Source organism: Aspergillus piperis (assembly GCF_003184755.1).
Source record: "Aspergillus piperis CBS 112811 unplaced genomic scaffold BO85scaffold_22, whole genome shotgun sequence".
In the NCBI taxonomy this organism is placed as follows: domain Eukaryota; kingdom Fungi; phylum Ascomycota; class Eurotiomycetes; order Eurotiales; family Aspergillaceae; genus Aspergillus; species Aspergillus piperis.
Genome location: NW_020291612.1, coordinates 103,355 through 118,962, shown reverse-complemented (window position 1 = coordinate 118,962; position 15,608 = coordinate 103,355). Strand labels below are relative to the sequence as shown.

General features: G+C 52.0%; 3 protein-coding genes across 3 annotated transcripts; 2 read left to right on the top strand and 1 right to left on the bottom strand.

Moving 5' to 3' along the window:
- Positions 1 to 397: 397 nt before the first annotated feature.
- On the top strand, positions 398 to 4,275 carry BO85DRAFT_491794 (acetyl-CoA synthetase-like protein; the record flags this gene model as incomplete). The annotated part of the gene is made up of 3 exons (XM_025663738.1): positions 398 to 2,903; positions 2,968 to 3,905; positions 4,114 to 4,275. The coding sequence occupies 3 exons, from the start codon at positions 398 to 400 to the stop codon at positions 4,273 to 4,275; spliced, it is 3,606 nt and encodes a 1,201-aa protein (XP_025511586.1).
- A 137-nt stretch (positions 4,276 to 4,412) lies between these two features.
- BO85DRAFT_491793 (class I SAM-dependent methyltransferase) lies at positions 4,413 to 5,330 on the top strand (the record flags this gene model as incomplete). The annotated part of the gene is made up of 1 exon (XM_025663737.1): positions 4,413 to 5,330. The coding sequence occupies one exon, from the start codon at positions 4,413 to 4,415 to the stop codon at positions 5,328 to 5,330; it is 918 nt and encodes a 305-aa protein (XP_025511585.1).
- Positions 5,331 to 5,861: 531 nt separating this feature from the next.
- BO85DRAFT_503670 (PKSN polyketide synthase for alternapyrone biosynthesis) lies at positions 5,862 to 13,329 on the bottom strand (the record flags this gene model as incomplete). Its single annotated transcript, XM_025664247.1, has 7 exons — positions 5,862 to 6,013; positions 6,081 to 11,090; positions 11,143 to 12,073; positions 12,140 to 12,502; positions 12,569 to 12,837; positions 12,912 to 13,056; positions 13,138 to 13,329. The coding sequence occupies 7 exons, from the start codon at positions 13,327 to 13,329 to the stop codon at positions 5,862 to 5,864; spliced, it is 7,062 nt and encodes a 2,353-aa protein (XP_025511584.1).
- Positions 13,330 to 15,608: the final 2,279 nt, after the last annotated feature.

Genomic DNA, 15,608 nt, shown 5'->3' with positions numbered 1-15,608 from the left:
GGACAAGGTACATTATCTGCAGAGCTGCTCCACTCAATAAGCAGTTGCATTAGGTCAAGAAAAATATGCCATTTTATTGATGGCAAGGAGCGGTCAAACATGCAAGTAAGGGCGGAGAGGTGCATATGCTGGCTCAATCCTCCTGACAATGTTGCGCAAGTCCAGATCTTCATGGAACTGCCGGTCCGCCTTGGTCTATACCCAGGCAAGGGGGGATCATTCCGGTAGGTGATGCAGGGTCACACTATGTCACAAACACCTGTGCGGGAGTAATTCCCGTACAGATAGCTATATGCCTCGAATGTAATGATATAGGTGTGTAATAAGTACTCTTATTGTTGCAATAAATTGTCAAATTTCCGGATTTCAGATATAAACTTCAAGTTACACAATTACGATGCGCGAAGTCGTAAGAAGCGACCCTGAGCATCAAAGCCGCTCAGCTTGGGAACGACTGGTCGAGGCAGTGGAAAGACACCCTGACCATCTGGCACTAATCTGCGCGCACCAACGAGCTGGCCTCTATGGGCTTGGAGACAAGACCAAGGAAGAACATGGTCAATGGAGTTTTGGGAAATTGTATGAAGGCATCATCCACCTGTCTGCCTCCTTGGAGTCACTGGGCCTTTCGAATGATTGTCTGCTTTTTGTGATCCTCGGTAACAGTCTAGAGCATGTCCTTACCACCTGGGCTGGATACCGACTTGGCTGCATCCATGTCTCTGTCCACCCCAATACGTTGTCCAACTCGGTGGAAGCTCGCCATGTCGTCCAAACCGTTCTCGATAACCGTCCCAGCCCCAGGGCAGCCGTCCTTGTCAAAGATGAAACGGCAGCCGACCAGTTTGATCAACTGTTTCCCCAGCTGGATGTGATCAAAATAATCATCGGAAATGGCCAGCCGGTTCTTTCTACATGGACAGATTTTGACCAGCTCATGCAATCTGGAAAAGCCTCATCGGGCCCATCAACAGCACCCCCGTCGCGCGAGACGTCCATCTTTTTTTCTAGCGGAACCACATCGCTGCCCAAACCATGTGAGATGAATGTTCCTGCTTGGATCAGCTCTCTAGCTAGTGGGTCAACTCTGGGCTTAGTCCGCCCAGGGGACCGACTGATGTCGCTCGTTCCATGTAGCCATGTACTTGGCTATATGGGGCAGATGTTTGCCCTGACACATGGGGCTACACTCGTCTACCCGTCTTATTTGGCCTTTGACCCACGTACTACGATTGATACTCTTCGGAATGTTCCCTGCAAATATATAGTCATGGTGTCAGCGCTGGTGCATGCCTTCATCAGTGCGGACCTCAGCTCGACCCCACTTCCTCCGATTGACACAGTCATTTTCTCTGGAATGACACTGTCCACTGCTGTAGCTAAGGAATTTCAATTGAGAGTGGGTACGCGAGCGATCGAGAATTTATACGGTATGACGGAGGGGGCTTTTTGCGCCACCGGCCCAGTGGAAGACCTCGACAGTATCTCGCACGACGGCTTCCTGGCCGCCGGGCGTCCTATGACAGGCTCGACACTGTGTCTTTGTGCTCGGAACAGTACGGAGCCTCTGCCACCAGGTGTGGCGGGAGAGGTGCACTACAGTGGCTACCAGACTGCTCGTGGTTATATCGGCGTGCAGAGCGATTCATTCTACATTGATGAAAATGGATGTTACTGGTACAAGACTGGTGATCAGGCTATTATGTACGAATCAAACGGTCTTATCTATCCTGTTGGTCGGTACAAAGACCTCATCATCCGGGGTGGCAAGAACATATCGCCGTCTGCCATCGAGGCGGTACTCAACCGAGACCCCGAATTGCATCAGCTTAATCCTCAAGCTGTCCCTCTGCCAGACGCTGTGGCAGGGGAGGTTCCGGTTATTGTCGTAAATCGCGAGGTTCTACAGCCGCAAGTGCAATACATCATGCATCTGATTCTAACGCAGATGGGTGCGGCATATGTTCCTGATAAAGTCATTCCCATCCAAACGCTTGGGGCTGCAAATTATCCTCGCACGACCTCAGGCAAGGTGCAAAAGGCCAAACTCGCGGCCCTGGTGCGTCAGTATGCTGCTGCCCAATCCGATGTTCCTGTGCCATCGGCACCTAGCAACTCCAGGGAGATACGCAAGCGTGTAGTGCAGCTCTGGGCAGATGTCTTAGCGGCCACGATCGAAGAAGTTGATGTGCAGGCGGCGCTTTCGGAACGTGTTGATAGCATCACCTTGATGCGCGTGCATTCCAGAGCGACCAAGCTCACCGGCAGACATATCCCATTCGCGGCTTGGGCAAGCGCCAAAACCATTGCGGACCAAATCCTGCTCCTGGAAACCGCAGATAGCCAACCAGAGGACCCATATCCCACTGCTCACAATGATGGCCACGCTCGGGTTGGAGGTCCAGAGTTGGAAGATATGGTGCACCTGATGGGCGACTCCAGCCGGCTCCCTTCTACGCAGGCCTTGGTCCAACAAGCCATTGCGCGCTATCAGCTCACATGGGATGATGTTGAAGAAGTCTTCCCGGCCACTGATTTCCAACACATCATGCGCCAGGCTCAACTAATTGACTACTGGGAATTCTTTGTCTGCATACACACCAGAGGGCATTCTGTCCTGGAGCTGCGCAAGGCCCTGGAGGCTACGTTGCCTCTTCATCCCATGCTGCGATCCTTTGTTGTGCAAGATGAGACCCCGCAGACTCTGCTGGTGACCGTCCGCCCGTCACAATCGATTCTGGACCGCTGCATTGTGGACTACGGCGAAGTCGCCACATTGGCCGACGTGCACAAATTAGTGGTCAATTTTCCTCGGGAGCATCGGATTGCCTTACCAGGACCTTTGTTCTGTGGATTGATGGTGTACGTAAAGGAGATAAAGAGTGCCGTCCTCGTTGCAGATTGTAAGTGCTTTCCCCGTCTGCCAAATTCCCCCGCGGTATCTGTACTTATTGTGTCTATTTGCAGTCTGCCATTCTGTCATGGATGCGACCTACCATGAAATATTTGAAGATGATCTGGAGCTCGCGCTGAGCGGGCAGCCACTTCGAGCGCATGCTTCATATAAAGCGTGGAATGAGAGCTATTATCTGCTGGAGGATGCTCTGGCTAGCCGACCGGCTTTTGAGTATCATCTTTCGCAAATGCAGCAAGTGCCGGATGGACCAGTAGCGCTATGGCCCACACCTAGTCGCCCACTGAGGACCTTATCCGGACAACAATCGGAAGGGTTGTACCTGCTCGAGTTCCAGCTACCGGCGTTGATGTTTCTGCACCAGCACCATCCGACTCTGATGACATCAGTGGTCCTCAAGACAGCCCTCGCCCTGTTAGCCATCTTCCACACCAAGCACTCGGAGATGCTACTCCTCAATGTTGAAGCAGCACGGGGGCGATTCCCCTTCCTGCCGTTCTCCTTTCCGCGTGAAGGCCCGCTGGACGGGGCTCGCGTTGCTGGGCCTACACTGACAGGCAACGTAGAGCGGATCACCTATGACCCAAACGAGACGGTACTGCAATTACTTTATCGCGCCCAGGCCCAGCAGGCTCTGATAACGCGTTACGCGAACGCACCGTGGAGGCGCATTCTTGAGGAATTGCCTCGTATGAAAGAGTTGTACCCTGCAGTAGCTGATCACTTGATCTTCAACTGGACAGGGACGACGACCTTCAAGGCAGACAACAAGAGACGACTGCACGAGCATATTCAGCGGCAAGAGATCTTCTTTCAGCCTACTTGTGGCTTGATGGTCGATGCTGGTGCGTCCGGCAAGGACGGTACTGATCTCTGTGTCTCCCTCACTGGCGCGGTGGCGAATAACTCGCTTGACTGGATTCGTGACATTGCGCAGGGACTGCAGAAGATTACGACGTGGCTGACGCAGGAGGAAAATTGGGGGCGTTCGGTTAGATTGTTTTCTGAGTGTCTTTAGAAAAAGGGGTAGCGGTGTCTGGAATGATGCAAGACAGAGTTTACGGGGACGGATTGGGCGAGGAAATGTCCATAGCTGCTTTGCAATCTTCCAACTCGAAATCATACATTTTCCTACATTTAATGCTTCCCACTGTGCGACTAGTGTACCTCATCCGGCACAAACACTAATGCATGAATAGTTCTCACTCAATGTTGAAGAGTACATGTCCCTGAAACATGCGTCTGCAACGAGTCCTAAACTTATTACTTTGCCTGGAAACGGCGCAGAAGAGCTTTCGTCTGGATCATCCCCCTCACGGAGTGCTTGTAACGGATCATGGCCTCGTATCATGACCTTGTGAACCTTATCATCCTACCCAACAAGGCACAGAGAGAGTATTCGTCTGCTGTATACCCAGGAAATTCAGCAAAGTTAAATACCTGTTGAACACCAGAAAGATTGTTGACTTCCAGAAGTCTCATCCCCATCAAACCCACCATGACCGTCCCCAACGATAACCCCACCGATAACCAGTCAGCCCATCCGCGCCAAAGTACCTGCTACAACAGCAAGTATCTGGCCGAATACTACGACTTGTGGATAGGGAACTGGGACGATGTCCAACTATATTCCCGTCTGCTCGCGGAGATGGTGTCCCGAAACACTTCTGCAAACCCAGTGAGGGTACTGGACGTGGGCACAGGCTCAGGGCGGATCATTCACGGGCTGGCCAGCGCCCAGCACCAGAAACAGGGCACTAAACGCCAGCCGGCAGTGCACTTCCTGGGTCTAGACAACGAACAACACATGCTAGATCGAGCTCACCTTCTCACCGACCCAGCGCATGTCGATCAAATGACCTGGGTGCTAGGTTCGGCAGAGGAACTGGGATCCTTGCCTGCCTTGCAGCATTCCGACGGGTCAGGTGGACTCATCGACATGATAGTGTTTGCCTGCGGCAGTATCTGCCATCTCTACAAAGCTGACCAAGGCAGCCGGTTCTTCGAGCAGATAGCCAAGGTTCTCAAGCCAAGCACTGGGCGCGCGTACATCTCCGTGCTGAAAGCACTCACCGACGGCGGCGAGCCGCTCGCCCGCGCTATGGAACCATCTGAGCCAATTGTCACGTCGAGCAAGGAATTTCCTGGCATCTTCTACAGGGAGACCTGGCCCGCCCATGAACTCATTGGAAAGGTGTGGCATACTACTCGGCATATTGTTGTCTCGGAGAGGCTAGCAGATGGACAGGAGGTCGTCGTTGAAGACAACTTGGATAGTCGCAAAGTTGGAGTGTGGACTGAGGCCGATGTGAGGGCTCGTGCTGCTGCGGCTGGCTTGAAAGTGGTGGATATTTTGGACCATCAGAACGACTCTACCCATGGAGAGCGCATCTTCGTTCTAGGGACCCTTGCATGATATAGTCAGGGTTTGAAATGAGACATTTCCTGTACCTGGTGAGAGGAAGAACCTATGACCTTGGACAAAGTCAGGTAAAAGGGGATGTTGGGTAGCATATAGTCTAGCCAAAATGTCAACCCTCTACATTACTCAACGCGAATGGTTAGGACCTAGTTGTAGAGAGCTTTACTTAGTAGTAAATAATCTCCACTATAAGCTGAAGAGATTTTTCTCAATGATACTCGTTGCCTAAATTAGGTATTGAGTAGATGACCTCCATCCACAGGCTCTTCTGAAGACATCTTTGGATGTAACTCAATAGGATAACACGATACAGTAAAGGAGCGATTTATGACTTTGACTAGTTTCATTCAAATAGACAAATTCCCGTATGACCTGATCCTACTCCTATCACGACATCAAGTAAAGACAGTGTGATTAAAGAAAAAAGTGGATCATAGCCAATGTTTAGGATGCGAACATAGCGTTTTTCAATCATCAAAAAGGTCCATTCTATAAAGCTACCCTAGTATATATATAGCCCCAGATCTAAGCCTTTGCAGCGACAAAAGAGCTCCCCGCGGTTATCTTCTCAGCTAGAATCCTCACAGGCTGGGAGCTGAGGAGCTCGAAGGAAGACAACGCAGCCCCTAATTCGCGACTGACCCAAGTCTGCATTTCCGTCGCTTTGAGCGAATCCACTAGAATTATTAGCCGTTAGCATACAGATACAATATCATCTAAAAGGAAAAGAAGCGGAGAACCAACCTCCCAAAGCAGACAAAGGCAAGTCGAGATCGACAGAATCAGGAGCAGCGCCCATTGCCCGAGCCAAATAGGTTTGCAAAGCCTGGCTAACGAGCGAGATCGATTCTTCTATTGAGTCAGCTCGTTTGAGTAGAACGCTCGTCTTGACGGGGCCTGTGGCAGCTTGGGCTTCAGGATCGGCGATCCAAGCACGGTGATCGAACTTGCGGTCAAATTGCCAGGGACTGGCACCGTCTTCACGAGGTAGAACATCAATCAACCCGGCAATTATCTGAGCAGGCGGTGCAGGTTGCATCTGGCCCTGGACGAGGAGACGAATAAGGGTCTGCACCTCTGCCTGTGAGATCTCGGTTCCCAAGACGTGCCGATACCGCTGACGACGCTGCTCAGAAGACTCAGCCACATCCGTCACTCCGCTGGCGTCTTCAACGAGCCCCAGGTTGATACTACAACCAGCGAGGTTATGTTTGTGCCGCCACTCCATTAGGGCATCCATGAAAGCATTGCCCGCGGCATAATTGGCCTGACCCATGTTGCCGATGACACTGCTGATCGAGGAGAGAGTGACGAAGAAGTCCAGCGGCCGTGTGGCTTGGAACGCCTGGTGCAGATTCCACGTGCCTTGGATCTTAGCCCGTGTCGACTGTTGCCAGGATTCCCAGTCCATCTGGTCGAACATCGCATCTTTGAGAACGGTGGCGCACTGGATGATGCCACGGATGCGCCAGTTGTGGTAGGCTGCGTGCGTCAGGAGTTGCTTCACGTCATGTTCGCAGGCAACATCGCAGCGTATCACCTCCGTTCGGGCTCCACGCGCGTGCAGTGCATCCAGAGCGGCTTGTTGACTTGACTGTGTTGCTCCAGAGCGACTTGAAAAAACAATGTGACGGGCCCCGCTGTCTACCAGAGCGCTGGCTAGAGAGAGTCCGATTGTGCCCAGTCCTCCAATTAGAAGGTAGGTGTTCTCACTGGGTAGCGGCCTTGGCTCGGGTTGAACAGGTCTCACTGCCACGGGACCTGGAGCCTGGAGGTCAAGGATGACCCGGGTGCCGGAATGCCTCGCATGAGAGATAGCCTCGTCCACCTGTGAAACTGGAAAGACAGGATAGGATGCCACCTGCACGAGAAGCTTATGTCCTCCGATGAGATCGACAGCTCGGTGAAAATTAGCCTGTATCAGGCGTGGAGTATCCCTAAGCATCCGAGACAGAGAGATTGTGGTGACAGTGCAGCCTTGCTCTAAGATCTTCTGGGGTAATGCCGAGAGTTGCAGGTCCCCACTCAGGTCAATATACCGACCCCCAGGCGCTAGGCAAGACGCTGCTTGTCGGCTAGCTGCTCCCGCGAGGTTACAGACAGTGAGATCGACTCCTCTGCCGCTAGTCAAACGGGCGATGGTAGTTGGAAGTGACCGATGGAGGGGGATAATCCGGTCTTTTAAGACAGGGTACTGGGCACGTAGCTCCTCTACAACACCATCCACCGCAACAAACACCTGCATCCTTGCCGCTAAGGCACAGTGTACAGTGGCCCTGAGTGTCTGATTAACAGAGCCCACAATCAGAACAGAGCCGGATACTTGATGCATTCCATTGACAAGACTGGTATAGGCGGTAGAATACGCGATCGGCATGGAGAGAGATTGCGCGGGGCCTTGCTGCGGAGGACAAGTCCAGACAGAGCTCTCGGGCAAACGAACCCGAGTGGATATGGTCTGGCCAGGTATCACACACAGCACCGTCTCTCCAACCGAGAAGACCGATAGCAGAGACTGTCCGACCTGGCAAACAGTGCCCAAGGCTTCGGTCAATTGGACGCGAGCCTCCGTGGTCTTTGCTGTTGTAGAGGGAAGTGAAATAGCATGAAGATGAACTTCTACTTCATCCTCCGCTATCGCAGTGGCTAGTCGGTCGTCCAATTGCCATTGCGCTCCCTCAAGATCGGATGACTTGCTGTGTAGACGCAGCGGTCGGGTGTCCTCCGTCAATTCAGCCAGTATAGGTTTCGGGCCATGTACAGCTGCTTCCATCGCATCATCCAATGGAGAGTAAGCAATTGCGCGTGGTACATGCAAACGGCCGTCGCGCAGTAAGTACTCGTAATCCTGGGGTCGCGACCGCGACTGGTGGCTTAGTCGTAGAAGACGTGCAATACTACGGCCAAGATGACCAGGATTCCGCGCAACATCCTTCTCCTCTATTAGAAGCTGAGGTAGGTCCAGGTTGGGGTTTTCATTCCGCAGAGTTCGTAACAGCCCGGTTGTAGCACCAGTAGCCGCATAAGAGGCGGCTGTGTCCAAGGGTGCGGGCGACACCCAGAGTATGTATTTCGCCTGAACCAGCGTGCGCATGCATTCCATATCTGCGGGAGTCCAGCGGAGCGTCCATGACTCGTGCAGTTCCATCAACGATATAACCTGCTTGTCCTTCAACTTTGATACCTCATGGGGGCTTACTCTCTCCACCCGGGCGCCCTGCTCCTCGATCAAGGGGATGAGCTCCTGTAACAGAGCATTGAAAATGTCAGCTGGCTCGGGCGCCAGGACGTAGATGATTGGGTCTAGTAACGAAGACGCTTCATTTCGCCGATGGATAAGTAGTGAGTTTGTCTGAGAAGCAATCCCGTGTACCTTCCAATCGGCATGTCTGTCAAGATTTTCAGTGACCTCATCCTGCATACCCGCTGGGATGGACGCGATTATCCAGCCATCTGGTTGGGCCACTCTGTTAATATTATCCAGGAGGGGAAAGACTTGTCTGCCAGTCCACAGGTTGGGGTGATCCAGTAGGACCGCGTCGTATGCTCCTTCGTCTGGCAGGGACGAAGCTACCTCCGCAAGGGTGAGCACAGGGAGTAGTTGGCAGTTTGGTAGTATTTGCTGCAAAGCCTGCACCCGCGCACTTGAACCATCTGGACTCATATCTACTAGGATGACCGTTAGCTGTTGCAGCTGGGGCCGGTATTTGCCAGTTGGGACGAGCTCCTGGAGAGCCGGCACCAGGTGGTCAAAGCGGCTCTCTGCTGCCACCACCAGCATGCGTGCATCGCCATGAGTATGGCACACGCTTCTAAGCCATGATGAGAGTGTACCATCACAATGCTCGGCCCAGGAGTCCACATGCTCGGCCCAGACTAGTGATGAGAACCGGCTCTGAGGAACGTTTTCAACTGCAGCAGACGGGCGGGACTGTATTGGGACCCGACCAAGTCGGACACCTTGCAGTACGAGGCCAGGGTGTGACCAGGTGGGGTGCGATGCAACAACCTCTGATCGAGAAATGCCTTCCTCGTCCCAGTGCGTTTCCACATGAAGATTGAATTGCTCCCCAGTTGAGGGTGAAAAGCGGGTGGACATGTAGAGTCGGTCTACCGCAATGGGGATCTGAGCATTCTGGTTAGACAGTGCCTCGGAACAGGAGAGTACAGCAGCCTGGAAAAGCGAATCCAGAGATGATGGATGAAGAAAGTACGGCGATTCCTGCTCATGGGGCATGGTACTTTTAGTATCCGTTACAATCACTGATGCAAACAGGCGAGACTGTGTGGGATGGAAGAAAACCCTCTGCATCGTTCGGAAGGTCGGACCCATGGTGACACCTCCAGTCTCAGACAACCAGCCATAAACCGCCTCACTATCCACTGCCACGTTCGCCGCAGTTTGTGTCTGTCGAGCTTGTTGGACCGTCCGCGCCCAGTTCAATGCGGTAGTGCTGTCCTCCATTTGCTCTTCCTCTCCCGCATAATCCATTGTAAAGCTACCCTTTGCATGTTGAACCCATGGGGATTCCTCTGGCCGAGAAAAGATGCCGAACTGGTACCAGCCAGACACGGCATGGGGGGACACATGAAGTAAAATCTCAAGTCCGTTTTCCTCAGAAGGAATAACCATGCCTCGGAAGAATTCCAAATCATGAAAGTCAATGCCGGCCAGGGTCACAGACTCGGTCAACTGACGTGCGGCCTCAGCTACTATCGCCACCATCCCTGCCGCAGGCAAGACAATGGAGCCTGCAACGACATGGTCAGCCAGCCATGGATGCTCCGAGAGACGTAGGAAATTCCGCCATCGAGGCTCAATATTATTTTGATAATCGCAGGCGACCCCAAGTAAATCATGGCGAGGCTGGACACGTTGGCGTAATTGACTTGATTCATACGGTTCATGCCAGTAACTGGACTGATGATTCCAAGCATAAGACGGAAGAAGCGCCTGACTCAACTGTGGCTTATGATCGCCAAGCAAGCTCCGATTTACCCAGTCAATCTCTAAGGGACATCCAATACTCCAGAGAACACCGGCTACCTGTAGAGATGTATGTAGTGCATCCTTCTTCCGCTGCACTAAGCTCAGGTAAGGCAAGGAAGTTAGACCCGCATTGACTTCTTGAACGGTCTGGGTGAACGGTCCCCTAAGGGCCTCGTGCGGGCCAATCTCGAGGATGGCGCTCCATGGGACAGCTACTGCGCGCCGGCGTCGAGGACCAGCCTCACTCATAGTGGCCAGCTGGCCCACTGCTGCAGCAAATTCGACGGGACTGACGAGATTGCGTATCCAATAATCCGGCCCGAGTTCATCGGGGTGTTGAACACGCGTCTTTGTAACGGAGGAAAACATTGCTACTTTCCCTTGATGTAGATTCACGGGCTTGATCGATGCAATGGAATCCCGATAGTCATCAGCTAAAGCGCGCATGTAAGGGGAATGATACGCAGTATCAACACGCAACTTCCGTGCAAAGTGCCCCCTGGCCTGCAGATATTCGGCCAAATGATTAATCTGGTCATTATTACCCGATAGCGTCACACTCGACGGACTGTTAATGCAAGCAACAACAACAGACTCCAGAGACAAGGCCTTTAGATAGTCTCGGGCAGTTTCCTCGGATACGCCCGCTGCTAACATGCCTCCACTCGGCCCATTCTCAACAATACGCTGCGAAAAGACACCGCGGAAGTAGGTAATTCTGATCGCATCTTCGTGAGTAAGATATCCAGCTGCGTATGCAGCTCCTTGAGTAACAATCAGCACCTGTGCACCATAAGATCACCAGTAAAGACCTACCAACTTCGCCACTAGAATGCCCAACTACTGCTTTCGGAGTAATTGACCAGTCAGACAGTAAGTCAATCAACGCAATCTGGAGCGCGCAGCAGACCGGTTGACTGCGATCAGGGCGGTTAATACGGCTTGTACTTGCATGAGCACGGATTTCCTCGGCCAAATCCCACTGGCAGCCAAGGGCGGTTAATACCTCCTGGCTATGATGGATGCTGGCCGCAAATACAGGAAATGCGACCAGTTCAATTCCCATGCCAGCCCATTGCGCCCCTTGGCCAGTGCAGACAAATGCTAGCGCAGTCTGCTGCTGGCGCCTGGCACGTGGAAAACTGGCCAATCCTCGCCCCAATGTCTCCTTCAGACCACCAAGTGTGTCGGCAACTACAAAACTGCGAAATCCAAACTTTGAGCGTCGCGTAGCCATGGTATGCGCCAGGTCGGTCAAAGGGGGAGTGTCCGATGACGCCTCGAGTGCATGCATCCATTTCTGAGCGGTCCGATCCAAACCAGCCTTGTCATGCGTAGACACTACTACCAGCTGCGCAATACTGATGGGCAATCGAGGTATTGTCTGAGGGGCAGTGCCAAAATACTGAGCCACACTTTCAAGAATGGCGTGCGCATTGGCGCCACCAAATCCAAAGGAGTTGATGCTGGCGCGCTGGGGGAGATGGGAAGGCCATGGCTGGGTTATATCGCTCAGGCGCAGTCGCCATCTCTCCGTCTGAATTTTAGGATTCAAAGTCATAAAGCCTGCATTTGGTACCAGAGTCCCTTTCTCCAGACAAAGCACGACTTTGATAAGACTGGCCACTCCAGCTGCTCCTTCCGTGTGACCGATGTTACTTTTAACGGAGCCAACGTAAACAGGTTCATCGTTTGGCGTACGTTCTTCCCCGAAGCTGGCGCCGATGGCCGATAATTCCGTAGGATCCTATTCAGACTGGTGTGTCAATATTCAAGTATCGGATTGCATCAAGGCATGAGCAGTGTCACTTACACCAAGAGCGGTTCCCGTTCCATGTGCTTCAAAATATGCTGTTTCTCGCATTGACAGCCCTGCCTGTTGGTATGTCGCCCGGATAAGATCCGCTTGTGCTTCGGCGTTGGGCATTGTGATCCCGGGCGTCCGGCCGTCTTGGTTAGCCCCAGTGGCCCGCACTATGGCACGAATTACGTCCCCGTCGGCTATCGCCTGGGATAAAGGCTTGAGTAGGACTGCTCCGAGGCCTTCACCACGGCCATATCCGTTGGCACGGCTATCAAATGAATGGCTGATTCCGTCGGCGCTGAGCATGTGCATGTAGGATAGTCGTTGCGTAAAGTTGGGGTGCAATATTATGCTAGCACCGCAAACCAGCGCCTAAAGTTCACGTTAATTTAGTGTTCGAAAGTTGCAAGAGCGTTGCGTTCACTATGGACCACTGACCATGCGGCATTCGCCAGCACGCAATGCTTGGGTGGCGAGGTGCAGTGCTGTCAGACTGGAGGAGCACGCTGTATCCATCATTATACTGGGTCCTCGCAGGTCAAAGAACCACGATATGCGGTTCGCTAGCATTGTCCGCCCGTTCCCCGTGGCTGAGTTGTGCGGCATATCCATGATATCACGAGTGGAGAGTAATTCATAATCGTTCGTCATACAGCCGCTGTAAACACCGGTGGAACTCCCGGGTAGAGACTCCATGGGGACGCCGGCTGCAAATGCCAATATCCCAATTAGCTCCACTCGCTACACCTTGCGAAGATATCAAAGACGACGGGCTTCGTACCATTTTCGAAGGCTTCATATGCGACCTCCAGTAATAGGCGTTGCGCCGGGTCCATGCCCGCGGCTTCCTTTGCTGTGATGGAGAAGAAAGGGGCGTCGAACCGTGCCGGATCTTCCTCCAGAAAGAACCCGCTGTCATGGTTGATCTAAGTGACATTGGTTTTGTTCAGGCTCAATGTGATTCGTGTCGAGGGGTTATTGTCAGGAGCAGAGGAGGGAGGACGTACGGCACCTTTTCTTTCATGGCTCGGATGCTTCCACGCCGCGGCTTGATATCGGTTACCGGGTACAGGGCCATGTTCCTTTCGTCCATCTCGCAACATCTCCCAGAAGCCGTCTAACGACGCCGCCTGGCCAGAAAAACGGCAGCCCAGGCCTATCACTGCAATAGGCTCCGGGCATGATGATGTATTGTTCATAGTGGTAGGCCGTCACGACGCCGTGTCACCTCAATGCACTAAGGTGGTCTCTTAATCAAGTAACTTCACGTTGACTAATTTTCCGTTATCTCAAGTCTTCGGCACATTTTTTGGATTCACTTCCATTCTTTATACGTATATACAATCTCTACCACAACCTACATCATATCCGGATTGAACCGTTCCCAGCACTGCCACCGCCCGTCACAGAGCTTAGGCGTAGTTAGACCCTTGTTGTTCTTTCTGCTACATGCTATGACGACCGATATGCAAGGCTTGCAAAACCACGCAAGGACACTGCTTGTTTCTGGGCGTCAAGATAGATGTGATCGGCGATCCCATCTACAAGCCATGATGGTCTATGTAGCGGCAGATTCGTTAATCAGCTAGCGGATAGCTTGCTTCCTTCCGACTCCAAGGCTCTCGTGTTGGTATCACTGCAGGTCAGGGCAACTAAAAGACAAAATCATGAAGGAAGCTGCGTAAGTGTGACAAAGTCATTGGAAATCGATCTGCGTTCTGGAGTATCAGGACAGAGCCCACGCAGGCCTATGCAAGTGGGAGTATAATATCGTGACAACAAGGGGAATGTGCTATTCTGCAGAATGAAGCAACGGCATTGTTCTCTTCTATCTTTATGTAGTGTGTGCGCATGACCGCTACTTTCCTTTAGGCTTTTCTGGATTCCAATTAACCCACTCAATTGCTGTCTTATACCTTGCCGACTGCAACAAATATGGCATTCTAATATTACTGGTTCCAGACTCTTTTCTAAGGAATGGAACGTGGGTAGTGATACGTATACAAGCCTTGAGTCAATACAGAAATTGAATGGAAACTGCAAGGAACGGCTTTGCGTGAGCCCTGTATGGCTGTATTTCCAAGGGGTGGCTTGTTCAAAACCTGCCAAATACACCAAATAACAAGGAACTTTCGCGCTCCGTAATTAGCTGTATGACGTGACTGCCTCTACGGCTTTTTTTGCTGAGCTCGCCTTGTCGTCATGAAGGCTAATAGAGCCTTCGCGTGTGCAGAGTCTTGAAATTGACAAAATGTTTTTCAGCCTATTTCAAGAGCAGTTTGAAACTAGCACAGTTGCTTCAATGTACGAAGACGTGATTCTCATGCGGCTACTGAGACTAGATTCGGACCGCTGACGTCCTTTGCACAAGCATGGTGTCGGGTGAAGGGACGCCAATTACTATACAATATTCGCTTATTACTCCTATTCTCATGCAGGTTGCGAGACTCGATACCTCTCAAAATGGCGGCCAACAAGTATATTTGCCTTGCCCTCGTGTGTTGTGGATTAATGCAGCAAAGTGACCGGTTACCAATTTAAGGCAAAGCCTCTATGGTAATGGCCGATTAAACTTCTTCAAAGGGGATGTGATGATCGGTCCCACGTAGCCGGATTAGCTGGGCTTGATCGATCCGATCTCGGGAAAAGCTTCCCTGTGACGTAGGTTCAAAAGACCGATCATTGCCTGGCGTATATATTCGGGGACCTGCATATTCAAGGATGACAGTGGGCACAAGGTCTGGGCCAATGTGGGTCTTAAGTAGCACGCTTCACGCTCAGGGAATTTGGGTTCATAGTGCATATCACACTCTGTCGTCGGTACATTTGACGATGACAGATATAAAAGGCTAACAGCCAAATTCCAAGTGTGCACCGCTGGCGAATCCAGCACGTGAGTTTCTCATCACAAGCCCCTTCCCTTCCCCCTTGCTTCTATCTTCACGCGTTGCGATCAGGCCACATGGCAGTGACCTAGATCTGCTTTGGGGGTATCTCTAGTATTTGAGTTCCAAAGTGTACTTCTTGGATACCTAAAAATTGATCTATCCTTTTTATTTCAGACTCTCAAGGTTGAGACTCCTTCCCTGAAAAAGCCCATCAGTAGAGCTCATAATCTCACCAAAGGCTATTAAGGTTATCGCGCCGAAAATACTTCCTTGATCTCCCCTGTACCCCAAATGTAGAACACTGCAAGGAGGCGAGGGGGTGATACTCAGCCTTCAGCAGGTTCGCCTTGGTCCATGAGGGAAATCTGGACCTGGGCCTCATGTACCAGTGGGATGGATCATGTACCGAGTGGGGCCACTCGACCTTTCCATTAGATCATTTTCCTTGGAGTGTAGCTCAGCCCCCACGCTCTACCAATTGAAATTCTAGTCAAATGCTGCGCATTTCATTCTTCGGCACATTATGGAACATTATACATAGAAGCGGGAATTCCCGCTACCAATGTTACACCGCTCAAACTGCCCGCAAT